This window comes from Oncorhynchus kisutch, unplaced genomic scaffold (assembly GCF_002021735.2).
Source record: "Oncorhynchus kisutch isolate 150728-3 unplaced genomic scaffold, Okis_V2 Okis03b-Okis08b_hom, whole genome shotgun sequence".
NCBI classification, from domain to species: Eukaryota; Metazoa; Chordata; class Actinopteri; order Salmoniformes; family Salmonidae; genus Oncorhynchus; species Oncorhynchus kisutch.
The window spans coordinates 6,025,455-6,051,958 of NW_022261980.1; the positions used below are offsets into that span (position 1 = coordinate 6,025,455).

At 46.8% G+C, this 26,504-nt stretch overlaps 1 protein-coding gene across 5 annotated transcripts in view; it reads right to left on the reverse strand.

The window, feature by feature from the left end:
• elp4 (elongator acetyltransferase complex subunit 4) overlaps positions 1–26,504 on the reverse strand; it is a 115,980-nt gene that overhangs the window by 52,925 nt on the left and 36,551 nt on the right. For all 5 annotated transcript variants that reach the window (XM_031812340.1, XM_031812338.1, XM_031812337.1 and 2 more), the window contains exons 8-9: positions 21,283–21,391; positions 17,175–17,281 (exon numbers count right to left, since the gene is read on the reverse strand). In XM_031812340.1, coding sequence (XP_031668200.1) covers positions 17,175–17,281; positions 21,283–21,391 — 216 coding nt within the window. The remainder of the gene's footprint in view (positions 1–17,174; positions 17,282–21,282; positions 21,392–26,504) is intronic.

Genomic DNA, 26,504 nt, shown 5'->3' on the forward strand with positions numbered 1-26,504 from the left:
AACAATTCTAAAAGTACATGCAATTTTCACATGTTCCACTGCAAATTGTTATAAATAAAAGCTCCCAGCTACTATCTAATCAACGCAACAATGACATTATCCACCCCTGGTTAGCCACTAAACCTAACAATATTTGCCAATCAATTTCCAGAAAAATTGCCCGTCTGTCTGGGTGGTGCACGTGCTTGTCCATCACTCCGTGTGTAGCCTGTTGATGTGACAACCATCTTATTGTTTCACAGAAATACTTCCCCCAAAACCGTCTCAATTCAATGTTAACTGCAAAGCAGGCTTGCCTGGCAGAAGTAGATCATGAGGAAGTAGACTTTGCCATGGAATGAGCAGCAGCAGTACAGAACCATCACATTAGACATTCCTCACTCTATAGATTGATGTGCATTTAAAAGGGCCAGAGGTGCGATTAAAGGGGTATTACACCATAAAAATGTTAGTTTTCTTCCAGGCCTAAAATATAATAAAGGTCTTCAGATGTGATGTAATCATTCACATGGACTCAGAACATCACATTTAGTTGTTTCTCTATGAACAATTGTAATTTTGAAAGTGAAAAACCAAACAAATCTAAAACCAGGAAAAATAAAACTGATAAAACATAATTATGGAAAATAAACAGAACTTGGGGGGAAAAAAACATATGAACCGTTATTTTAACAGGTATATTGACAGAAAACATAGTTCACTACTTTCTCTTGAACACTAATGACCCAGGGAAGAGTTGACAACGTAGTGCACTACTTTCTCTTGAACACTAATGACACAGGGAAGAGTTGACAACATAGTGCACTACTTTCTCTTGTACACTAATGACCCAGGGAAGAGTTGACAACATAGTGCACTACTTTCTCTTGAACACTAATGACCCAGGGAAGAGTTGACAACGTAGTGCACTACTTTCTCTTGAACACTAATGACACAGGGAAGAGTTGACAACATAGTGCACTACTTTCTCTTGTACACTAATGACCCAGGGAAGAGTTGACAACATAGTGCACTACTTTCTCTTGTACACTAATGACCCAGGGAAGAGTTGACAACATAGTGCACTACTTTCTCTTGTACACTAATGACCCAGGGAAGAGTTGACAACATAGTGCACTACTTTCTCTTGTACACTAATGACCCAGGGAAGAGTTGACAACGTAGTGCACTACTTTCTCTTGAACACTAATGACCCAGGGAAGAGTTGACAACGTAGTGCACTACTTTCTCTTGAACACTAATGACCCAGGGAAGAGTTGACAACATAGTGCACTACTTTCTCTTGTACACTAATGACCCAGGGAAGAGTTGACAACATAGTGCACTACTTTCTCTTGTACACTAATGACCCAGGGAAGAGTTGACAACATAGTGCACTACTTTCTCTTGTACACTAATGACCCAGGGAAGAGTTGACAACATAGTGCACTACTTTCTCTTGTACACTAATGACCCAGGGAAGAGTTGACAACATAGTGCACTACTTTCTCTTGTACACTAATGACCCAGGGAAGAGTTGACAACATAGTGCACTACTTTCTCTTGAACACTAATGACCCAGGGAAGAGTTGACAACATAGTGCACTACTTTCTCTTGAACACTAATGACCCAGGGAAGAGTTGACAACATAGTGCACTACTTTCTCTTGTACACTAATGACCCAGGGAAGAGTTGACAACATAGTGCACTACTTTCTCTTGTACACTAATGACCCAGGGAAGAGTTGACAACATAGTGCACTACTTTCTCTTGAACACTAATGACCCAGGGAAGAGTTGACAACATAGTGCACTACTTTCTCTTGAACACTAATGACCCAGGGAAGAGTTGACAACATAGTGCACTACTTTCTCTTGTACACTAATGACCCAGGGAAGAGTTGACAACATAGTGCACTACTTTCTCTTGTACACTAATGACCCAGGAAAGAGTTGACAACATAGTGCACTACTTTCTCTTGTACACTAATGACCCAGGGAAGAGTTGACAACATAGTGCACTACTTTCTCTTGAACACTAATGACCCAGGGAAGAGTTGACAACATAGTGCACTACTTTCTCTTGTACACTAATGACCCAGGGAAGAGTTGACAACATAGTGCACTACTTTCTCTTGAACACTAATGACCCAGGAAAGAGTTGCAGAGAGAAGGGCCAATTTTTTTAAGGCTTAGAAAATAGTAATAAACCTTTCCATATCCCAAATACACTTAGACACAATCTAAAAGCACCAGCAGGGTTCTACAGTAGCTACTAGTCACTACCATTATGCTAATTTAGGGGTGTTTATGAGATAGCCTCATCCCCTGTCTCCCAGCATCACTACACCACACACACACACAACCCCACCCCAATCAACCAACCACCCCTCCCTGGTTGTTGCACTTGTACTCTCATCCTAATCCGAGTTGAAGATCGCTATGTTTGTTTAATCTGGTCTGAATCGAGTCTGGCCGGGCCAGCCCAGTGTAATGTAATGAATGGTGAGCGCTATACGCGCCCTGTTAAGGGTTCACTGCTCACCGCTGCAACAGCTTCACTTCCAGGGCAGCTCAGGCAGAGCACAGCCTTACACAGTCTGGCAGGAGGGCAGCACATACGTCTTACTAGGTTATTATCCCACCATCTTGTTTTCATATCTGCTGCTCGTGAGAAGGTTGTTTTGTGTTGGAGGCTGGATGTAGGGTAGCATGTCTGGCAACATTCCTGTCTCATCCTCTTTCTGGAGTTTGACTGGCCTAGATTACAACTACTACAAACACTAATACTGTTGCTCCCTTGTCGGGGGAAGACGGTAAGTGATGTACAGTACCATCCAAAAGTTTGGATGTTAAAGACAAGTCTTTAAAAAAAAACTATTTTCTACATTGTAGAATAATAGTGAAGACATCAAAACTATGAAATAACACATATGGAATCATGTAGTAACCACAAAAAGTGTTAAACAAATCAAAATATATTTTATATTTGAGATTCTTCAAAGTAGCCACCCTTCGCCTTGATGACAGCTTTGCACACTCTCAACCAGCTGTCATCAAGCTGTCATCCAACCAGGGATGGATACTTTGAAAAATATAAAATGTAACATATTTTGATTTGTTTGACACTTTTTTGGTTACTACTTGATTCCATGTGTTATTTCATAGTTTTGATGTCTTCACTATTATTCTACAATGTAGAAAATGGTAACAATAAAGAAAAACCCTTTAATGAGTAGGTGTGTCCAAACTTTTGACTGGTACTGTAGAAAAAAGAGTTGTGTTCTACCCAATGTCATCTCTGACCTCTAAACTTTAAAATGTTCCCTGACAGCAGCAACAACCCTCCCCCCTCCCCATCAGTCTATCCATAATCCAAATATCCATCATGTACATCTAATGTGTTTTTGGCCAATTAGAGGCCTCCAGCCATACTGACTTCCTGGAATGTTGGGATTCCAAAGACTCACCCACATAGCAGAGGACTTAAAGCTGATGGCCATTTCACCTTATTGTCCTAGTCAGCAGACACCTTACATGCTACTCAGGAAGTGTTACATATAGACACTCTTACACAGTCTTACCTAAACCCTGTAAGGCACAGTCTCTCTCATGCAAACACAATGGCAGAATACTGTACATAACCTCATATACATGTACATACATAGATATTACACACATACATACACAATGCATTCAGAAAGTATTCAGACCACTTTTTCCACATTTTGTTATGTTACAACTTTATTTTAACATTTTATGAAAACAATTTTATCATCGAAACACAATACCCCATAATGACAAAGCAAAAACAGGTCCTGACTAATCTCCCAGTCCCCGCCACTGAAAAACATCCCCACAGCACGATGCTGCCACCACCATGCTTCACCGTAGGGATGGTGCCAGGTTTCCTCCAGAAGTGACGCTTGGCATTCAGACCAAAGAGTTGCATCTTGGTTTCATTAGACCAGAGAATCTTGTTTCTCATGGTCAGAGTCCTTTAGGTGCCTTTTGGCAAACTCCAAGCGGGCTGTCCTGCCTTTTACTGAGGAGTGGCTTCCGTCTGGCCACTCTACCATAAAGGCCTGATTGGTGGAGTACTGCAGAGATGGTTGTCCTTCTGGAAGGTTCTCCCATCTCCACAGATGAAACCTAGGAGCTTCGTCAGAGTGACCATTGGGTTCTTGATCACCTCCCTGACCAAGGCCCTTCTCCCCCGATTGCTCCGTTTGGCCGGGCGGCCAGCTCTAGGAAGAGTCTTGGTGGTTCCAAACTTCTTCCGTTTAAGAATGATGGAGGCCACTATGTTCTTGGGGACCTTTAATGCTGCATAAATATTTTGTTACCCTTTCCCAGATCTGTGCCTCGACACAATCCTGTCTCGAAGCTCTACAGACAATCCCTTCGACCTCATGGCTTGGTTTTTGCTCCGACATGCACTGTCAACTGTGGGACCTTATATAGACAGGTGTGTCTCTTTCCAAATCATGTCCAGTCAATTGCATTTACCACAGGTGGACTCCAATCAAGTTGTAGAAACATCTCAAGGATGATCAATGGAAACAGGATGCACCTGAGCTCAGTTTCCAGTATCATAGTAAAGGGTATTTATTGTTAATACATTTGCAAAAATGTCTAAAAAACTGTTTTTGCTTTGTCATTATGGGGTATTGTGTGGAGATTAATATTGAAATATTTTGTTATTTAATCAATTTTATAATAAAGCTGTAACGTAACAAAATGTGGAAAAAGGGAAGGGGTCTGAATACTTTCTGAATGCACTCTAAATCAGAATACTGTATATAAAAACCTACTGCATCATAATAGCAGATGGGGGAATATTCACAACATACATCCAATTGGTAAGTATTCAGCTGAGGGGTCCGGTCGCGTGCCACGGACTCACATATACACCTCGTCCAAAACACAACAGGGCCTGTGTGCTTCCAGGTAGAGGAAGAGTATGAATTATTTATGTGGATTCTTTTTCAAGGAGTCCGTTCCGATCTGATTGTGACTCCCAAGACAGGCTATAGTTCCTTTGGCAGATGTATTGGAAATGTGACGAGTCATTGTGTTTTCATGTTAGGGTATTGCAGTTTTAGATAGATTTGATGTAAAATCATCACGTATATAAAATCAAACCACGACAGCTGTATTCGAAACAGGAAGTATAAATGCAGACAGAGAATTTGTTCGTTCGACATGGTGGGATCTTTTTGTGTCTGTGAAATTAATTATGTGAGGAATGGCGGTGGTACCGCCATGACCATCATATCGAAGTAAACATGGAGTCACACGATTATATGGTGTGTGTGGTCCTCCCATTACGACTGGGGAAACCATGCAGTTTATTAGGCTACAGATGAAATTCACAGGCTGGTGAAAGAGCACGATGATCTTGATCCTCCTTTTCAATACATATCAAGAGTCTTATTCTGGTGACGTGATGATCGATGCTTGACTGCCGATTGACAAATACAAATATTCTCACTATTATCCAGAATAATCTCATGACGTAGACTAGCCTACCCAAACTGTATCTGCTGGCTAGAGGCTTGTGCCAAGTAAATTTACTATTTAACACAACAGTTCGTGACAAAACTATCCGTAGAGTTCAACATGGATGGAAATGCATTGAACTTTAGTAGATGAAAACTTAGGCGATAAAGTACATTTTATGTGCACTACGTCATCCTGCACAGCCTTTTATCTGCAACACGTCCATTTGATGGAAACACCTCGTGGGAAAAGGCCCATATTGTTTTTATGCAGATTTTTTGAATATCTGCATGAAAATGTGTCATCAATTGGATGGAAACCTAGTTGGTGTTTTATTTACTTCCTGTGTCTTGGCAGGACTACATTCTACTGTGAATTTCATACTGAGTGTACTCTATTGGGGCGGCAGGGTAGCCTAGTGGTTAGAGCGTTGGACTAGTAACCGGAAGGTTGCAAGTTCAAATCCCCGAGCTGACATGGTACAAATCTGTCGTTCTGCCCCTGAACAGGCAGTTAACCCACTGTTCCTAGGCCGTCATTGAAAATAAGAATTTGTTCTTTAACTGACTTGCCTAGTTAAATAAAGGTAAAATAAATATTGGTGTCAATATTGAATGACCCAGTTCTACAGTCTATCAGGCTCAGCTCTCCTCAATGGGAGCTTTACTACTACCACCAGGCATAACCTAACACACATGCATAGAAACACACAGATGGGTACTCAGACATGGAATACAAACAAACTCAAACATTCACTAAGTCTCCCTCCCTCTCTCTGTTTAGAGCCTCTGAGGAGCCCTCATTTTAATTAGACCTGACCTCAAAATCACTTAACAGCTCCTCTCTGCTTCCACCTCACCCCCCTCTTCTCCTTCCCCATCGCTCAGCTCCGCTCTTCACATATGTCCATTAACACTCCTCCCTCGGCACCCACAGCCTTATACAGGGGGGCGGGGGTAGAGGGGTAGGGGGCAGAACATGTGAGTGGAGCAGAACAAGGAGCAGAGCGTGCCCAATTTGACTGGAGCGTGGAGGGAGTTTCCCCAAAGGCTGGAGCGTCGGCCATTAGTGCTCACTTCCTCAAGGCATGCCCAGGCCCAGCATGCATTTGATGTCTACTTGTGTGCTGCTACAGCCCCTTGCTTTAGCTACTGTCATGGAGTTCACTAAATATTTTCATTAAGAAACTGATAAAACACACAGGTGCTAAAACAAGGTGACTTACAAAGATGAGGATGTAGTGTCCACAACTAAAGAATCATTGTGGAATCTGAAAAGGCTCATCCAAAAAGCATGATGGTGTACTCTACGTGGACATGCTAACAGAAAGGAAGGAGGTGGGTAGCTAGCTAAGTGTCATTGTAGCAAAGTATTTATAAACACAAAATCAGATCTCTTAAAAGTTTTGTTCATTTTCGTTTTATTATATATTCAATAGGCCATCATTGATCATCGTTTTAATATGACGTGACCTATTTAGAGTGTTCATATGCTGTTTATTTTGACATGTGACCAATTTGAAATGATGAGAGCTTCTTACGGTCACCTTTTCCTGTTGTTTATTTAAATACTTTTCATTCAAATCATATGGTTTGGTTTCAATACCTCAAAACCAAATGGAAGGTCCAGGTCGTTACAACAGATGGGTGTTGGTTAAATGGTAGGTCCAAGTCGTCACAACAGATGGGTGTTGGTTAAATGGTAGGTCCAAGTCGTCACAACAGAGATTGGGGGGTAGACCAATAGGCGTTGTCTTGAAGACGTTTTGAGGACATGCTATGAGACATTAGCCTGCTCTCCCACCCCTCTGGGGTCCACCATCTCATCTTCAGATTCCTCTCATCACCACTTATTACTCCTCATCCCTTTCTGTCCTCTCTGCTCTCGTCTTCCACCCTCATCCCTTCTGTCCTCTCTGCTCTCGTCTTCCACCCTCATCCCTCTCTGCTCTCATCTTCCACCCTCATCCCTTTCTGTCCTCTCTGCTCTCGTCTTCCACCCTCATCCCTTTCTGTCCTTTCTGCTCTCGTCTTCCACCCTCATCCCTTTCTGCTCTCGTATTCCACCCTCATCCCTTTCTGTCCTCTCTGGTCTAGTCTTCCACCCTCTTCCCTTTCTGCTCTCGTATTCCACCCTCATCCCTTTCTGTCCTCTTTGCTCTAGTCTTCCACCCTCATCCCTTCTGTCCTCTCTGCTCTCGTCTTCCACCCTCATCCCTTTCTGTCCTCTCTGCTCTAGTCTTCCACCCTCATCCCTTTCTGCTCTCGTCTTCCACCCTCATCCCTTTCTGTCCTCTCTGCTCTCGTCTTCCACCCTCATCCCTCTCTGCTCGTCTTCCACCCTCATCCCTTTCTGTCCTCTCTGCTCTAGTCTTCCACCCTCATCCCTTTCTGCTCTCGTCTTCCACCCTCATCCCTTTCTGTCCTCTCTGCTCTCGTCTTCCACCCTCATCCCTCTCTGCTCGTCTTCCACCCTCATCCCTTTCTGTCCTTTCTGCTCTCGTCTTCCACCCTCATCCCTTTCCGCTCTCGTATTCCACCCTCATCCCTTTCTGTCCTCTCTGCTCTAGTCTTCCACCCTCATCCCTTTCTGCTCTCGTATTCCACCCTCATCCCTTCTGTCCTCTCTGCTCTCGTCTTCCACCCTCATCCCTTTCTGCTCTCGTATTCCACCCTCATCCCTTTCTGTCCTCTCTGCTCTAGTCTTCCACCCTCATCCCTTTCTGCTCTCGTCTTCCACCCTCATCCCTTTCTGTCCTCTCTGCTCTAGTCTTCCACCCTCATCCCTTTCTGCCCTCTCTGCTCTCGTCTTCCCCTCTCATCCCTTTCTGTCCTCTCTGCTCTCGTCTTCCCCTCTCATCCCTGTCTGCCCTCTCTGCTCTCGTCTTCCCCCCTCATCCCTTTCTTTCCTCTCTGCTCTCGTCTTCCGCCCTCATCCATTTCTGCCCCCTCTGCTCTCGTCTTCCCCCCTCATCTCTTTCTTTCCTCTCTGCTCTCGTCTTCCGCCCTCATCCCTTTCTGCCCTCTCTGCTCTCGTCTTCCACCCTCATCCCTCTCTGCTCTCGTCTTCCACCCTCATCCCTTTCTGTCCTCTCTACTCTAGTCTTCCACCCTCATCCCTTTCTGCTCTCGTCTTCCACCCTCATCCCTTTCTGTCCTCTCTGCTCTCGTCTTCCACCCTCATCCCTCTCTGCTCTCGTCTTCCACCCTCATCCCTTTCTGTCCTCTCTGCTCTCGTCTTCCACCCTCATCCCTTTCTGTCCTCTCTGCTCTCGTCTTCCACCCTCATCCCTTTCTGTCCTTTCTGCTCTCGTCTTCCACCCTTATCCCTTTCTGCTCTCGTCTTCCCCCCTCATCCCTTTCTGTCCTCTCTGCTCTAGTCTTCCACCCTCATCCCTTTCTGCTCTCGTATTCCACCCTCATCCCTTCTGTCCTCTCTGCTCTCGTCTTCCACCCTCATCCCTTTCTGCTCTCGTATTCCACCCTCATCCCTTTCTGTCCTCTCTGCTCTAGTCTTCCACCCTCATCCCTTTCTGCTCTCGTCTTCCACCCTCATCCCTTTCTGTCCTCTCTGCTCTAGTCTTCCACCCTCATCCCTTTCTGCTCTCGTCTTCCACCCTCATCCCTTTCTGTCCTCTCTGCTCTAGTCTTCCACCCTCATCCCTGTCTTCCCTCTCTGCTCTCGTCTTCCCCTCTCATCCCTTTCTGTCCTCTCTGCTCTCGTCTTCCCCTCTCATCCCTGTCTGCCCTCTCTGCTCTCGTCTTCCCCCCTCATCCCTTTCTTTCCTCTCTGCTCTCGTCTTCCGCCCTCATCCCTTTCTGCCCTCTCTGCTCTCGTCTTCCACCCTCATCCCTCTCTGCTCTCGTCTTCCACCCTCATCCCTTTCTGTCCTCTCTGCTCTCGTCTTCCACCCTCATCCCTCTCTGCTCTCGTCTTCCACCCTCATCCCTTTCTGTCCTCTCTGCTCTCGTCTTCCACCCTCATCCCTTTCTGTCCTCTCTGCTCTCGTCTTCCCCTCTCATCCCTGTCTGCCCTCTCTGCTCTCGTCTTCCCCCCTCATCCCTTTCTTTCCTCTCTGCTCTCGTCTTCCGCCCTCATCCATTTCTGCCCTCTCTGCTCTCGTCTTCCCCCTCATCTCTTTCTTTCCTCTCTGCTCTCGTCTTCCGCCCTCATCCCTTTCTGCCCTCTCTGCTCTCGTCTTCCACCCTCATCCCTCTCTGCTCTCGTCTTCCACCCTCATCCCTTTCTGTCCTCTCTGCTCTCGTCTTCCACCCTCATCCCTCTCTGCTCTCGTCTTCCACCCTCATCCCTTTCTGTCCTCTCTGCTCTCGTCTTCCACCCTCATCCCTCTCTGCTCTCGTCTTCCACCCTCATCCCTTTCTGTCCTCTCTGCTCTCGTCTTCCACCCTCATCCCTTTCTGTCCTTTCTGCTCTCGTCTTCCACCCTTATCCCTTTCTGCTCTCGTATTCCACCCTCATCCCTTTCTGTCCTCTCTGGTCTAGTCTTCCACCCTCATCCCTTTCTGCTCTCGTATTCCACCCTCATCCCTTTCTGTCCTCTTTGCTCTAGTCTTCCACCCTCATCCCTTCTGTCCTCTCTGCTCTTGTCTTCCACCCTCATCCCTTTCTGCTTTCGTATTCCACCCTCATCCCTTTCTGTCCTCTCTGCTCTAGTCTTCCACCCTCATCCCTTTCTGCTCTCGTCTTCCACCCTCATCCCTTTCTGTCCTCTCTGCTCTCGTCTTCCACCCTCATCCCTCTCTGCTCTCGTCTTCCACCCTCATCCCTTTCTGTCCTCTCTGCTCTCGTCTTCCACCCTCATCCCTCTCTGCTCTCGTCTTCCACCCTCATCAATTTCTGTCCTCTGCTCTCGTCTTCCACCCTCATCCCTTTCTGTCCTTTCTGCTCTCGTCTTCCACCCTCATCCCTTTCTGCTCTCGTATTCCACCCTCATCCCTTTCTGTCCTCTCTGCTCTAGTCTTCCACCCTCATCCCTTTCTGCTCTCGTCTTCCACCCTCATCCCTTTCTGTCCTCTCTGCTCTAGTCTTCCACCCTCATCCCTTTCTGCTCTCGTCTTCCACCCTCATCTCTTTCTTTCCTCTCTGCTCTCGTCTTCCGCCCTCATCCCTTTCTGCCCTCTCTGCTCTCGTCTTCCCCCCTCATCCCTTTCTGCCCTCTCTGCTCTTGTCTTCCACCCTCATCCCTTTCTGTCCTCTCTGCTCTCGTCTTCCGCCCTCATCCCTTTCTGTCCTCTCGTCTTCCATTCCTGGACATTAACCCACATCTTCCTCCTCTTTCATCTTCTTCTTTCTCAACTTCAATTTCTCCTCTGGTTTCCCCTTAATCTCCCCCTATCCTCTCCGCTCGCTCACTTCCTTCTTTAGTCCTCAAAAGATGATCTGGAAAATAACCAAACTAAAACTAAAAAACCCTCTTCCACTGTTACTCCTCCACACCTAGCTGACAGACAGACATCACAGAGGATCGGCCTGTCTCACCTCTCTAAGAGGGGACTAATTTGACACACATCCCCTAGTCTCATACTACAGCTGAGCCCTGACCTCTTACCCTGCCATGGCACCACAGTACCCCACCGGGGGGTTATCCATCAGTCTGAGGGGTCACAGCAGGGTAAGGAGACTTCATTGGGTAAGTCTCACATTCTACAGAGCTTCGTCAGGTGAGGTGAGCAGCCTTCATTGTGAAACTGAATGACTGACAAGTGTGTGAGCGTGTGTCTAGTATGAGTAAAGTATGACTGAGAATGCACACTATTTGTAGGTGTGTTTATTTTAGTCTGTGTCAGTGGGTAAATATGTATCTGCGTGTCACACCACAAGTGTGTGTGAGTGTGTGTGTCCCTGTGAGTGTGTGTTAATCTGGTTTTAACACCTAGGCATCTACCTGCTCAGACATGGGTTAATTCTGCCCTAAGGCATTGTGGGTAATGAGAGAGGACAGCATGAGAGAGAGACACCACTAGAGAGAGACAGATGAATAGTTGAAGATAGAGAAGGAGAGACATCACTAGAGAGAGACAGATGAATAGTTGAAGGTGGAGAAGGAGAGACACCACTAGAGATCGACAGATGAATAGTTGAAGGTAGAGAAGGAGAGACATCACTAGAGAGAGACAGATGAATAGTTGAAGGTGGAGAAGGAGAGACACCACTAGAGATCGACAGATGAATAGTTGAAGGTGGAGAAGGAGAAAGAGAGACACCACTAGAGAGAGACAGATGAATAGTTGAAGGTGGCGAAGGAGAAAGAGACACCACTAGAGAGAGACAGATGAATAGTTGAAGTTGGAGAAGGAGAGACATCACTAGAGATCGACAGATGAATAGTTGAAGGTAGAGAAGGAGAGACATCACTAGAGAGAGACAGATGAATAGTCAAGGTAGAGAAGGAGAGACATCACTAGAGAGAGACAGATGAATAGTTGAAGGTAGAGAAGGAGAGACATCACTAGAGAGAGACAGATGAATAGTTGAAGGTGGAGAAGGAGAGACACCACTAGAGATCGACAGATGAATAGTTGAAGGTAGAGAAGGAGAGACATCACTAGAGAGAGACAGATGAATAGTTGAAGGTGGAGAAGGAGAAAGAGAGACACCACTAGAGAGAGACAGATGAATAGTTGAAGGTGGCGAAGGAGAAAGAGAGACACCACTAGAGAGAGACAGATGAATAGTTGAAGTTGGAGAAGGAGAGACATCACTAGAGATCGACAGATGAATAGTTGAAGGTAGAGAAGGAGAGACATCACTAGAGAGAGACAGATGAATAGTTGAAGGTAGATAAGGAGAGACATCACTAGAGAGAGACAGATGAATAGTTGAAGGTGGAGAAGGAGAGACACCACTAGAGATCGACAGATGAATAGTTGAAGGTAGAGAAGGAGAGACATCACTAGAGAGAGACAGATGAATAGTTGAAGGTAGAGAGGGAGAGACATCACTAGAGAGAGACAGATGAATAGTTGAAGGTGGAGAAGGAGAGACACCACTAGAGATCGACAGATGAATAGTTGAAGGTAGAGAAGGAGAGACATCACTAGAGAGAGACAGATGAATAGTTGAAGGTAGAGAAGGAGAGACATCACTAGAGAGAGACAGATGAATAGTTGAAGGTGGAGAAGGAGAGACACCACTAGAGATCGACAGATGAATAGTTGAAGGTAGAGGAGGAGAGACATCACTAGAGAGAGACAGATGAATAGTTGAAGGTGGAGAAGGAGAGACACCACTAGAGATCGACAGATGGATAGTTGAAGGTAGTGAAGGAGAGACATCACTAGAGAGAGACAGATGAATAGTTGAAGGTGGAGAAGGAGAGACATCACTAGAGAGAGACAGATGAATAGTTGAAGGTGGAGAAGGAGAGACACCACTAGAGATCGACAGATGAATAGTTGAAGGTAGAGAAGGAGAGACATCACTAGAGAGAGACAGATGAATAGTTGAAGGTGGAGAAGGAGAGACACCACTGGAGAGACAGATGAATAGTTGAAGGTAGAGAAGGAGAGACACCACTAGAGAGATCGACAGATGCATAGTTGAAGGTGGAGAAGGAGAGACACCACTAGAGAGATCGACAGATGAATAGTTGAAGGTGGAGAAGGAGAGACAACCACTAGAGAGATCGACAGATGCATAGTTGAAGGTGGAGAAGGAGAGACACCACTAGAGAGATAGACAGATGAATAGTTGAAGGTGGAGAAGGAGAGACACCACTAGAGAGATCGACAGATGCATAGTTGAAGGTGGGGGAGGAGAGACACCACTAGAGAGAGATAGACAGATGAATAGTTGAAGGTGGAGAAGGAGAGACACCACTAGAGAGAGACAGATGAATAGTTGAAGGTAGAAAAGGAGAGACCACTAGAGAGAGATAGACAGATGAATAGTTGAAGGAGAGTGACAGAGGGAGAGAGAGACAGAGATGCAGGTAGAGGTAGAGAAAGAGACACCACTAGAGAGATAGACAGATGAATAGTTGAAGGAGAGTGACAGAGGGAGAGAGAGACAGAGATGCATGTAGAGGTAGAGAAAGAGGCTGAGCTGCCGCCCGGGGCGGACGTGTCCTGGAGTGATTAGTTGGCTTGGTGTGGGACGTCACACAGGGCTGGGAGGGAATCTCATCGCTATCTCACATGCCAATCAACATCCCTCTGGGACAGTTGTCCAACGGGTCACAGCCACGCCGAGACACGCAGACGGAACGCAAAGGTAAACACAGACATGCACACACCTGGGGTGAGGCAGTGACTCAGCAGAAATGGCCGCCGCACCCCCACCATGCATTACCCAGAATGCCAAGTGCCAATCACAGCATTGAGAGAGTGCAGAGCATTATGTAACAATGGGATACAACGGCTGATTGGCATGTGAGATCCAGGCTGTATCACAACCGGCTGTGATTGGGAGTCCCATAGGGCGGCGCACAATTGGCCCAGTGTCGTACGAGTTTGGCCGGTGTAGGCCGTCATTGTAAATAAGAATTTGTTCTTAAACTGACTTGCCTAGTTAAATAAAGGTTAAATAAATGTTTGATTGGTTTGATGGGCGACTGGTGACGTCATGAGAGATACTCTGGAAATCCACTCCACACACACACACACAATACAGATCACCACCAGGGGATTTGATTGGCAGTTCATATCGTGTGCTCACTTATGTCACCATGTGTTGTAGCCAGTTTGACTTGACCTCTTTCCTCTCCCTCTCTTTTCTACTCCATGTCTTACTTTTATTGAGAGTGCTGCCTGTCATTCCCAAGACAACCCCACACAAAGCCTGTCCCTCACAGACAGTATGCAGCAGTACAACATCACCCAGTCCCACCGAGGCTCAGGGAGGAGCCCAGCAGACATACAGCTCCACTAAGGAGGGGAATTAAAAGGCCGTTCAGAATAACCACCGTGACTTTTATGGACCTTATAAATCTACACTGGAGACAGCTTTTCAGAGGGAGAAGAGGAGAGGAGGAAAGGGAGGAGAGAAAGGAGGAAGAGGGGGTGAGAGAGAGGGAGGAGAGAGGGAGGAGAGAGGGGAGGAGAGAGGGTGATAAAGGGTAAGTATAAAGAGTGGAAGTCCCTCCTCTCCCTCTCTCCTACCAGAGACGATAACTCCCTGATTAACCACTACAAGGCCAGAGTATGATAAGTTAATAATAAGATAATGATACAGTAATGAGGGACAATGATGAGTTTGACAAAGGAGAGGCCCTTCATCTGGAGAGAAGAGCCACAGAGATGGATTACAGTGAAGGAGAGTGAATCTGTGTGTGTGTGTGTGTGTGTGTGTGTGTGTGTGTGTGTGTGTGTGTGTGTGTGTGTGTATGTGTATATGTGTGTGTATTTGTGTGTGCGACAGATAAAGGCAAGGGCAAGAGGGGAGGGCAGCTGCACTTGAGTACTTGGATTGAGGGGGTCTGAGGAGGGAGAAAAGCGAGGGAGGAGACAGACACAGAGGGCCTTAATGGAGGGGCTGGCTAGAGAAGCCAGAGGGTCAGGGAAGGGTTGAATTAGCATAGTCAAACCTTTAATGTCAGGAGAGCTCAGTCAGGACACTGAATATCTACAATAGAGAGTGAAAATGACAGATTCTGTACTAGGTCAGTCTAGTGACGGAGGTGTGTACCAAAGCGGAAACAGAGCCATCACAGTGCTTGACAGTCCCAAGATTTAACTTAACACCTGCCAGACCCTGGTATAATTATCTCATCAGATGTACAGGCATATACACTGCACTATCCACACATTCCATACTATAGTAACAAAAGTTCTCAACAATAACAGGAAGTAGGTGTAATAGGGGCGTGATAAAAGTCCACAGTAACTAAAGTACTCAACAATAACAGGAAGTAGGTGTCATAAGGGCGTGATAAAAGTCCATAGTAACTAAAGTACTCAACAATAACAGGAAGTAGGTGTCATAGGGGCGTGATAAAAGTCCATAGTAACTAAAGTACTCCAGAACACAATAGTCTTTCCTCATCTCCTGATCATGAGCTGTTTCTTCTCTGGTACCTTTGAAGTTGCTCGGCAGTAGGTGTGACAACACTGGTGTATCTATAGTTTCACCTTTCTCATTGCCAACCGACAGCTGGAGAAAGTTCAAACTCCCTGATGCACCCATCCCGTTAGCAGGATCATTTTCGTCAACCACCGCTGGATTGCAGAGCGCCAAATTCAAATTAAAGCACTAAAAATATTTCATTTTCATGAAATCACAAGTGCAATATAGCAAAACAGAGCTTGTTGTTAATCCACCTGGCGTGTCAGATTTCAATAAAGCTTTTCGGCGAAAGCATACGAAGCGTTTATGTTAGCACATCTCTCTCAGAAGACAAACTATTACAAACAGCTAGCAGCCAAGTAGATTGGTCACGAAAGTCAGAAAAGCAATAAATTAAATCGCTTACCTTTGATGATCTTTGGATGTTTGCACTCACAAGACTCCCAGTTACACAATAAATGTTCCTTTTGTTCCATAAAGATTATTTTTATATCCAAAATACCTCCATTTGTTTGGTGCGTTATGTTCAGAAATCAACAGGCTCGAGCGGTCACGACATCGCAGACGAAAATTCCAAATAGTATCCGTAATGTTCGCAGAAACATGTCAAACGTTTTTTTATAATCAATCCTCAGGTTGTTTTTACAATATATAATCGATAATATATCAACCGGGAATGTAGCTTCTTCAGAGAGAGAGAGAGAGAGAGAAAATGGATACTCCAAGCTGTTGTGCATACAAAACGCTGCTGGCACCCAGCCATACAATGACGCGATGTGATCTTTCTCAATCATTTTTCAAAATAAAAGCCTGAAACTATGTCTAAAGACTGTCCACATCATGGGGAAGCCATAGGGAAAGGAATCTGGTTGATATCCCTTTAAATGGAGAGAAGGCAGGCTATGGAACATGGAGCTTTCAAAATAGAGTCCACTTCCTGGTTTGATTTACCTCAGGTTTTCGCCTGCAATATCAGTTCTGTTATACTCACAGACCATATTTTGACAGTTTGGGAAACTTTAGAGTGTTTTCTATCCTAATCCAAACAATTATATGCATATTCTAGATTCTGAGCCTGAGAAATAGGCAGTTGAATTTGGGTACGTTTTTCATCCAAACATAAAAATACTGCCCCCTACACTCAAGAGGTTTTAACAGAGACTAGTGAAGCGAGGCTAACGCCAGAGACAATTCAAAATAACCATCAGCACTTACTGTAAGCCATGCTGTGGACAGGAAGAATGCAGAAGAAATTAAATGCAGAAGGTTTTAAATAAATCATTACTTCTGTTCTCAATGGAGATCTGTAATAAGTTAACGCTTTCATTAAAATGATAATATAATTTGGCTGTTGAGATAATGTGCTTTTTCTCTGCGTGTATGAGTATGTTCCTGAATGTGTATATTTGAAAGACAGAGTGTGTGAAAGACAGAGTGTGTGAAAGACAGAGTGTGTGAAAGACAGAGTGTGTGAAAGACAGCGTGTGTGAAAGACAGAGTGTGTGAAAGACAGAGTGTGTGAAAGACAGCGTGTGTGAAAGACAGAGTGTGTGAAAGACAGAGTGTGTGAAAGACAGCGTGTGTGAAAGATAACAGGATATGACACTTGTTTGTTTGCTAGATTACGTAACCACACGCTCGAGCGGGTTGTTGTGGTGGCAGAGGCCTACCTCAATGGAGAACTGCTTCCTCTTGAGTTTGAAGGCCAGGTCCTTGTTGTCGGGCAGATCACACACCAGGCAGTTCAGATAGGGCAGCTGACGTACATCTAGCAGACCTGGGAGAGAAGAGGACAGAGGGAAACCAATTTGGATAAAGGACAAAGTACACATCATCCATGGGTGCATCTCAATAGTCAAAGTGGCTTCCTCAATTGTCTCCTTTCCTTTCTCTGCACTGATGTGGAAACAAAGTGGATTGTGAACAGGTTATACCTGGAAGGCATTCACCACCTTCCTTAAACCTATCTTGTATTTTCAGATCAGATGAAGGCATGGACATGGGAAGAGGAAGTCACTATAGACTATTGAGATGCACCCCTCACGCACCAAAGGAGTTGTAATCGCCAGTTATGTGCCAGGCCCTCATAGACCTCCTATTAGGAGGGAGCTCAGGAGACAGGTTCCTTCGCCCTCCATGTTTCCCTCTCTCCTTCCCTCACTCTATCCTCCCTTCCAATCAGGAGCTGCAAGATTCAGCACTTGAAGCACTCAGGCAAAATGTTGTGATTATACTCAAGTAATGAGGCAGAACAAGATAAACAGGGACTTCTATTCCAGGGGACAAACTAATTGAGTTCTTATTTCAGGAAGGAAGACCGGCAGGCTGGAATGACTGTGTGTGTGTGTGTATGTGTATGTGTGTGTGTGTGTGTGTGTGTGTGTGTGTGTGTGTGTGTGTGTGTGTGTGTGTGTGTGTGTGTGTGTGCTGTAGGGCTTGCTATACATAATATGTTGTAGATGGGAGGGGTGGTGGGTGAGAGGAATAAATAGGTTCACTTTTCATAGGAAGAGACCTTAAGAAATTCCCCCCCCCTCCGTAAATTGACATTTCATAAAACTGGAAAGCAGAGGCAGGGATGGTACAAAAGAAGGAGAAGAGAGAGAGAGAGAGAGAGAGAGAGAGAGAGAGAGAGAGAGAGAGGGGAATAGATGGAGAAAGAGAGGGGGATGGTACAAAAGAAGGAGAAGAGAGAGAGAGAGAGAGAGAGAGAGAGGGGAATAGATGGAGAAAGAGAGGGGGATGGTGAGTTCTCTCCTCCGTGCACTTGGGTGATTTCCTATCGCCTGATTCGCTGTGACAGGCATCCCAGCATGCTTTGAGCAGCCCTGAACTGCTGCTACAAAACGCACACACACAAAACACACAATGAACACACATTTGCAAATTCTGAAACAGATGTATATTTTGATATAGGTCAAATACTGCCAGTATAGTTAAATATCAGATCAACATCTTTCTAACAGAGAGATTCAACCCTCAGCTGTGTATTATATTAAACCGTATCATTGTGCGGTGGGTGAACACAAAGCAAAACAATAGCGGTCAGTGGGACAGGTTAGGGACGTGGGACATGTCAGCATGTAAAGAAAACATTGTGTTAGAGGAGAAACTAAAAGATGCCATTTAATCACTATTCATCTGTCTCAACTAGGGCTGACTAACCAGACTGAGAGGAAAGGGGGAATAAACCAGAGGAGAGGGGGAATAAACCAGAGGAGAGGGAGAATAAACCAGAGGAGAGGGGGAATAAACCAGAGGAGAGGGAGAAATAAACCAGAGGAAAGGGGGAATAAACCAGAGGAAAGGGGGAATAAACCAGAGGAGAGGGGGAATAAACCAGAGGAAAGGGGGAATAAACCAGAGGAGAGGGGGAATAAACCAGAGGAGAGGGGGAATAAACCAGAGGAGAGGGAGAATAAACCAGAGGAGAGGGAGAATAAACCAGAGGAAAGGGGGAATAAACCAGAGGAGAGGGGGAATAACCAGAGGAGAGGGGGAATAAACCAGAGGAGAGGGGGAATAAACCAGAGGAGAGGGGGAATAAACCAGAGGAGAGGGGGAATAAACCAGAGGAAGGGGGAATAAACCAGAGGAAAGGGGGATATAAACCAGAGGAGAGGGGGAATAAACCAGAGGAGAGGGGGAATAAACCAGAGGAGAGGGGGAATAAACCAGAGGAGAGGGGGAATAAACCAGAGGAGAGGGGGAATAAACCAGAGGAGAGGGGGAATAAACCAGAGGAGAGGGGGAATAAACCAGAGGAGAGGGGAATAAACCAGAGGAGAGGGGGAATAAACCAGAGGAGAGGGGGAAATAAACCAGAGGAGAGGGGGAATAAACCAGAGGAGAGGGGGAATAAACCAGAGGAGAGGGGGAATAAACCAGAGGAGAGGGGGAATAAACCAGAGGAGAGGGGGAATAAACCAGAGGAGAGGGGGAATAAACCAGAGGAGAGGGGGAATAAACCAGAGGAGAGGGGGAATAAACCAGAGGAGAGGGGGAAAAACCAGAGGAAAGGGGGAATAAACCAGAGGAGAGGGGGAATAAACCAGAGGAAAGGAGAATGGGGAATAAACCAGAGGAGAGGGGGAAAAAAACCAGAGGAGAGGGGGAATAAACCAGAGAAGAGGAGAATAAACCAGAGGAGAGGGAGAATAAACCAGAGGAGAGGGGGAAAAACCAGAGGAGAGGGGGAAAAACCAGAGGAAAGGAGAAGGGGAATAAACCAGAGGAGAGGGGGAATAAGCCAGAGGAGAGGAGAAGGGGAATAAACCAGAGGAAAGGGGGAATAAACCAGAGGAAAGGGGGAATAAACCAGAGGAAAGGGGGAGAGGAGAGGGGGAATAAACCAGAGGAAAGGGGGAGAGGAGAGGGGGAATGAACCAGAGGAAAGAGGGAATAAACCAGAGGAAAGGAGAAGGGGAATAAACCAGATGAGAGGGGGAATAAACCAGAGGAGAGGGGGAATAAACCAGAGGAAAGGGGGAATGAACCAGAGGAAAGGAGGAATAAACCAGAGGAGAGTGGGAATAAACCAGAGGAGAGGGGTAATAAACCAGAGGAGAAGGGGAGAAGAGAGGGGGAATAAACCAGAGGAAAGGGGGAATAAACCAGAGGAGAGGGGCAATAAACCAGAGGAGAGGGGCAATAAACCAGAGGAAAGGGGGAATAAACCAGAGGAAAGGGGGAGAGGAGAGGGGAATGAACCAGAGGTAAGAGGGAGAGGAGAGGGGGAATAAACCAGAGGAAAGGGGGGATAAACCAGAGGAAAGGGGGAATAAACCAGAGGAAAGGGGGAATAAACCAGAGGAAAGGGGGAGAGGAGAGGGGGAATGAAACAGAGGAAAGGGGGAGACGAGAGGGGGAATGAACCAGAGGAAAGAGGGAATAAACCAGAGGAAAGGAGAAGGGGAATAAACCAGATGAGAGGGGGAATTAAACCAGAGGAGAGGGGGAGAGGAGAGGGGGAATAAACCAGAGGAAAGGGGGAATGAACCAGAGGAAAGGAGAAGGCGAATAACCAGAGGAAAGGAGAAGGGGAATGACCAGAGGAAAGGAGGAGAGGAGAAGGGGAATAAACCAGAGGAAATGAGAAGAGGAATAAACCAGAGGAAAAGAGCAAGAGAGAAAGAGAGAGGCATGACTAAAAATACCTCCATCTCTTAAACTGACCTTTATGTGTGGGAGAGAGAGAGTGAGGGAGTGATGGAGAGAGGGAACGTGTGTATGAGGGAGGGGGGAGAGAGAGAGAGAGTGTGAGGGAGTGATGGAGGGAATGTGTGTATGAGAGAGGGAGATGCTTTTATATATATATATTCCCCCTCTCAGACTGTCATCCTCCATGTCAGAGCAGACTAAACCATCTATGGAGAGAGGAGTGGACAGAGGAAAAGATGGAGAGAGTGATGGTGAAGAATATGGATTCCCCAGCATTGGTCCACTCCGCTCTACACCAGGCCTCAGGGGTATATGGGACTGGGGTTGTATGTGTGTGGAGGGAGGGCGGGAGAGAGGAGCTCTGCTGGGGGGTGAGAGGGCGAGGGGGGGAGTGCGGCGTGGCAGCTGAATCCCCCCCGGCCTGTCTAGTGAGGAGCACGTCTGATTGAGCAGCAGCCCACTAACAGGCCCTGACAGTCTGGGCTGCCCTGTGAGGGGCCTGCCTGCCTAGCCGACCAGCCTCCACAATCTCTCTCTCTCTCGCGCACACACACACACACACCTTCTCCTTATGCACTGGCCCTGTGTGTGTGTGTGTGGGGGGGGGGGGGGGGTTACCGTGGTAATCTTTGTACAGGGGGTTGGTCTCTCTCTCTGAGCCTCTGAAGGACTCTAGAGCGATGGCCGTGTCACACAACCTGGTTATATTGCCCATCAGAGCTCTGTTCTGTAGGAGAGAGAGAGATGGAGAGAAGAAAGAGAGATGGAGAGTGAGGGTGAGGGAAAGAGACAAAGAAAGAGGAGAGAGAAAGATGAGTGATCACAGGTAATTGAAAACCTCCTGACGTCAGCGCTGAAATTAGATTAGGTCATCATTACCCGACGTCAGGACTTCACTACCTGCGATGTGGAGGGCGGGGCAGTTGTTGAGGTTACATGTAGAAAGGTTTGGAGGGGCAGTTGTTGACGTTACATGGAGAAAGGTGTGGGGGGGGCAGTTGTTGAGGTCACATGGTGAAAGGTGTGGGGGGGCAGTTGTTGAGGTCACATGGAGAAAGGTGTGGGGGGGGCAGTTGTTGAGGTCACATGGAGAAAGGTGTGGGGGGGGGCAGTTGTTGAGGTCACATGGAGAAAGGTGTGGGGGGGCAGTTGTGGATACATGGAGAAAGATGTGGGGGGGCAGTTGTTGAGGTTACATGGAGAAAGGTGTGGGGGGGGGCAGTTGTTGAGGTCACATGGAGAAAGGTGTGTGGGGGGCAGTTGTTGAGGTCACATGGAGAAAGGTGTGTGGGGGGGCAGTTGTTGAGGTCAGATGTAGAATGGTGTGGGGGGGGGCAGTTGTTGAGGTCAGATGTAGAATGGTGTGGGGGGGCAGTTGTTGAGGTCAGATGTAGAAAGGTGTGGGGGGGGGCAGTTGTTGAGGTCAGATGTAGAATGATGTGAGTGGGCAGTTGTTGAGGTCAGATGTAGAATGGTGTGGGGGGGGCAGTTGTTGAGGTCACATGTAGAATGGTGTGGGGGGGCAGTTGTTGAGGTCAGATGTAGAATGGTGTGGGGGGGGGGTAGTTTTTGAGGTCAGATGTAGAATGGTGTGGGGGGGGCAGTTGTTGAGGTCAGATGTAGAATGGTGTGGGGGGGGCAGTTGTTGAGGTCACATGTAGAATGGTGTGGGGGGAGGCAGTTGTTGAGGTCAGATGTAGAATGGTGTGGGGTGGGCAGTTGTTGAGGTTATATGGAGAATGGTGTGGGGGGTAAAGGTAAACATTAGGAGCAGCAAGGAGGAGATGCTGCATAATATCTTTGTACCACATAACACACAAGTAGAGAGATGTGCATATGTACACTCACGCACAAAGACAAACACACATGCAACATGCACACAAGAACACAAACACACAGTTGAAGAAGGAGTGAAGGGGAGAGGATCGCTCGAGGAGGGCTCCCCCTGCTGGTCAGATCTCCCTCTGTTGTGACAGCAGAGAACAAGGAAGAGGGAGAGAGAGGAATGCAGGGTGATAGAGGAGGGAGGTTGGGAGGGAGGGACAGGGAGAGAGGAAAATGGAGAGAGGGACGCAGGGAGAGAGGGACAGACGCAGGGAGAAAGGGACGGACGCAGGGAGAGAGGGACGGACACAGGGAGAGAGGGACAGACGCAGGGAGAGAGGGACGCAGGGAGAGAGGGACGCAGGGAGAGAGGGACGCAGGGAGAGAGGGACGCAGGGAGAGAGGGACGCAGGGAGAGAGGGAGAGAGGAACACAGGAAGAGAGGGAGAGAGGAAGAGCGGGACGCAGTGAGTGAGGAAGAGGGAGAGAGGAAGAGAGGGACACAGGGAGAGAGGAAGAGCGGGACGCAGTGAGTGAGGAAGAGAGGGACGCAGGGAGAGAGGAAGAGGGGAGAGAGGAAGAGAGGGACACAGGGAGAGAGGAAGAGTGGGACGCAGGGATGGTGGGAGTCTTCTATTATTCATCTCCTCAGCCTCTTAAATCATTAAGGTCCTCCTCTCTGTGTTGGCTGCCTGCCACCTGCCTGATGCAGTTTTCATGCCTTCCTGTCTTATCTTCCTTTCTTGTTCTCCATCCTTTACACTTGTGTTCTACTGTTAAAGTATGCATGTCCCCCTAGTCAGGCCTCAGAGCACTTAGAGGCTGAGGTCAGTCACACACAGAAATTAAACCCGGGGTGAGCGAAATTACTTAGCACACATTTTAATTGTACTGTTAAGAGGGGTGGGCCACCAATAGTGTGTGTGTGGTCTGTGATTTTAGGATGGCCAACGAAATGAACATCCTGTCTATAATTTTCAGCTATACTTTTCGTGGCTGTTTATTTACCACCACAGTCAGATGCTGGCACTAAGACTGAACTCAGTCAGCTGTATAAGGAAATAAGCAAACAGGAAACCACTCACCCAGAGGCGGCGCTCCTAGTGGCCAGAGACTTTAATGCAGGGAAACTTAAATCACTTCTACAAAACTGTATCAACATGTTAAATGTACAACCAGAGGGAAAAAAATTCTAGATCACCTGTACTCTACACACAGAGACGCGTACAAAGCTCTCCCTCGCCCTCCATTTGATAAATCCGACCACAACTATCCTCCTAATTCCGGCTTACAAGCAAAAATTAAAGCAGGAAGCCCCAGTGACTCGGTCTACAAAAATGGTCAGATGAAGCAGATGCTAAACTACAGGACTGTTTTGCTATCACAGACTGGAACATGTTCCAGGATTCTTCCGATGACATTGAGGAATACACCACATCAGTCACTGGCTTTATCAATAAGTGCATTGAGGACGTCGTCCCCACAGTGACTGTACGTACATACCCCAACCAGAAGCCATGGATTACAGGCAACATTCGCACTGAGCTAAAGGGTACAGCTGACGCATTCAAATAAAATTTAAAAAAGGTGTTGGACTCTAACCCGGAAGCTTACAAGAAATCCCGCTATGCCCTGAGACGAACCATCAAACAGGCAAAGCGTCAATACAGGACTAAGATTGAATCCTACTACACCGGCTCAGACGCTCGTCAGATGTGGCAGGGCTTGCAAACTATTACAGACTACAAAGGGAAGCACAGCCGCGAGCTGCCCAGTGACACAAACCTACCAGACGAGCTAAATCACTTCTATGCTCGCTTCGAGGCAAGCAACACTGAGGCATACACGAGAGCATCAGCTGTTCCGTAGCGTCCATAGTCATGGAGTGCTTTGAAAGGCTGGTAATGGCTCACATCAACACCATTATCCCAGGAACCCTAGACCCACTCCAATTTGCATACAGCCCAAACAGATCCACAGATGATGCAAGCTCTATTGCACCCCACACTGCCCTTTCCCAACTGGACAAAAGGAACACCTATGTGAGAATGCTGTTCATTGACAACAGCTCAGTGTTCAACACCATAGTACCCTCAAAGCTCATCACCAAGCTAAGGATCCTGGGACTAAACACCTCCCTCTGCAACTGGATCCTGGACTTCCTGACAGGCCGTCCCCAGGTGGTGAGGGTAGGGAGCAACACATCTGCCACGCTGATCCTCAACACTGGAGCTCCCCAGGGGCGCGTGCTCAGTCCCCTCCTGCACTCCCCGTTCACCCACGACTGCATGGCCAGGCACGACTCCAACACCATCATTAAGTTTGCTGACTACACAACACTGGTAGGCCTGATCACCGACAATGATGAGACAGTCTATAGGGAGGAGGTCAGAGACCTGGCCGGGTGGTACCAGAATAACAACCTATACCTCAACGTAACCAATACTAAGGAGATGATTGTGGACTACAGGAAAAGGAGCACCGAGCACGTCCCCATTCTCATCGATGGGGCTGTAGTGGAGCAGGTCGAGAGCTTCAAATTCCTTGATGTCCACATCAACAACAAACTAGATTGGTCCAAACACACCAAGATTGTCGTGAAGAGGGCACGACAAAGCCTATTCCCCCTCAGGAAACTAAAAAGATTTGTCATGGGTCCTAAGATCCTACAGCTACAACATCGAGAGCATCCTGACCAGTTGCATCACTGCCTGGTGCGGCAATTGCTCGGCCTCTGACAGCAAGGCACTTCAGAGGGTAGTGCGTACGGCTAAGCTGCCTGCCATCCAGGACCTCTACACCAGGCGGTGTCAGAGGAAGGCCCTAAGAATTGTCAAAGACCCCAGCCACCTGTCATAGACTGTTCTCTCTACTACCGCATGGCAAGCGGTACCGGAGTGCCAAGTCTAGGACAACAAGGCTTCTCAACAGTTTTTACCCCCAAGCCATAAGTCTCCTGAACAGGTAACCAAATGGTTACCCGGACTATCTGCATTGTGTCCTACCACCCGCCAACCCCTCTTTTTACACTTCTGCTACTCTCTGTTCATCATACATGCACAGTCACTTTAACGATACCTACATGTACATACTACCTCAATAAGCCTGACTAACAGTATATAGCCTTGCTACTCTTTTTTCAAATGTCTTTTTACTGTTGTTTTATTTCTTTACTTACCTACACACACACACACACACACACACACCTTTTTTTCGCACCATTGGTTAGAGCCTGTAAGTAAGCATTTCACTGTAAGGTTTACACCTGTTGTATTCGGCGCACATGACAAATAAACTTTAATATGATTTGTCTGTCCCCTCACTGTCTGATCCACCGCGTCGGCTTCTCCTTCACAACTGCCAAAATAAAGGAAACACCAACAGTGTCTTAATAGGGCGTTGGGCCACCAAAACAGCTTCAAGGAGCCATGGCATAGATTCTACCAGTGTCTGGAACTCTATTGGAGGGATGTGACAACATTCTTTCACGATCAATTTCATAATTTGGTGTTTTGGTGATGGAAAATACAGTCTCAGGCGCCGCTCCAGAATCTCCCATAAGCGTTCAATTGGGTTGAGATCTGGTGACTGATGCACACACCCTTTAAACCCCCTATGCTCCTTAGAGACCTCTCTTTCAAAGTCACTGATATCTCTTCTTCTAGCCATGTTAGCCAAAAAAACGGGCAACTGGGAATTTTTATACATGACCCTAAGCATGATGGGATGTTAATTGCTTAATTACCTCAAGAACCACATGTGTGTGGAAGCATCTGCTTTCAATATACTATGTATGCCTCATTTACTCAAGTGTTTCCGTGATTTTGGCAGTTACCTGTAGGTCATCAGACAACATATCACAATCAATAAACCAAATGCCGATGTCTTGCCGTTTCAATGCAGTTATTCTTTCCCCTATATGCAGTCGTGGACAAAGGTTTTGAGAATGACACAAATATTAATTTCCACAAAGTTTGCTGCTTCGGTGTCTTTAGATATTTTTGTCAGATGTTACT